Below are 1,012 nucleotides of genomic sequence, written 5' to 3' on the forward strand. Positions count from 1 at the left end.
CATTGACCTTGACGCTCTGCCACAGCCGCCAAATCAATTTCGTTGAGAGTTTGTGTGTTCAGCGTGCCACACTGCGATTCGATCGTACTCTCTTTTATACGGATGAAAACTACATGGGCACTGAGTCATGGAAACTTGGCAGATTACGAAATGATAAACAAATACCATTTCGAAAATTCACCTGACACACCCTTTCATCGCTCCACGCAATCGCTTCTCACTACGACCAGTGGGTTCAACAACTTCCATGGTTTGCTCAACTGGGTGCGTTCCTTCTTCTGATCACAACATCACAAATGGCTCTGGAAAACATCCTTAAGTACGGTGTCGTGATGGATCCAATGGCCTGGTTACAATTTATTCTTCAAACACCAGATAAGTACCACGACTTGGGCCTGTCGTTATGTTGCAATCTGTTCATAATTGCTGCCCGGTTTCTGGAATACGCCGTCCTTCAAAGAATGCTTCATTACAATATTGCCCTCGGGTTGGGTTGCACCAAACTCTTCTGTGCGCTGATATTCCCAACTCTGATCATTTTGATGCACGATTTCAATCCGCTTTTTAGTTCCCCGTGCTGATGGTATACACTGTCTTGTTTCTCAAACTGTGGTCTTACCTGGCTGTTAATCGATGGTGTTGCTTGTGGCGGAACCAGTGGATGGCAATTCAGCTGCGCAAGACGTGGGAGATTATTTGGAACGATTTGACATACGATGTCTCACAAAATCTGATATGGATGATAAGAAACCCACGGCATATTTCCTACATTTCGTTGGCATGGAGAAGCATACGTTGATCAAGAACCCAGCATATCCTGAATCTTCAATTGATATTTCCCACAATGCATTGAAGAAAAAATTCTTCATCACTTCAAGCCGATTAACTAGCAGCCGAAAGAGCTAGGTTCAATATGTTGACCCACCCCCATTCTCAGTCGGTTCGTGATTTTGTATTGCAGCTGCAGACAGAGGCATCCAAATGCGACTACGGTACCCAATTGGAAGACCAG

General features: G+C 44.7%; 1 protein-coding gene across 1 annotated transcript; it reads left to right on the forward strand.

Moving 5' to 3' along the window:
- Nucleotides 1–296: 296 nt before the first annotated feature.
- On the forward strand, nt 297–581 carry T265_08047 (hypothetical protein; the record flags this gene model as incomplete). The annotated part of the gene is made up of 1 exon (XM_009173741.1): nt 297–581. One exon carries the CDS (start codon nt 297–299, stop codon nt 579–581), a length of 285 nt encoding a protein of 94 aa, XP_009172005.1.
- Between the last annotated feature and the right edge of the window lie 431 nt (nt 582–1,012).

This window comes from Opisthorchis viverrini (genome assembly GCF_000715545.1).
Source record: "Opisthorchis viverrini unplaced genomic scaffold opera_v5_200, whole genome shotgun sequence".
In the NCBI taxonomy this organism is placed as follows: Eukaryota; Metazoa; Platyhelminthes; class Trematoda; order Opisthorchiida; family Opisthorchiidae; genus Opisthorchis; species Opisthorchis viverrini.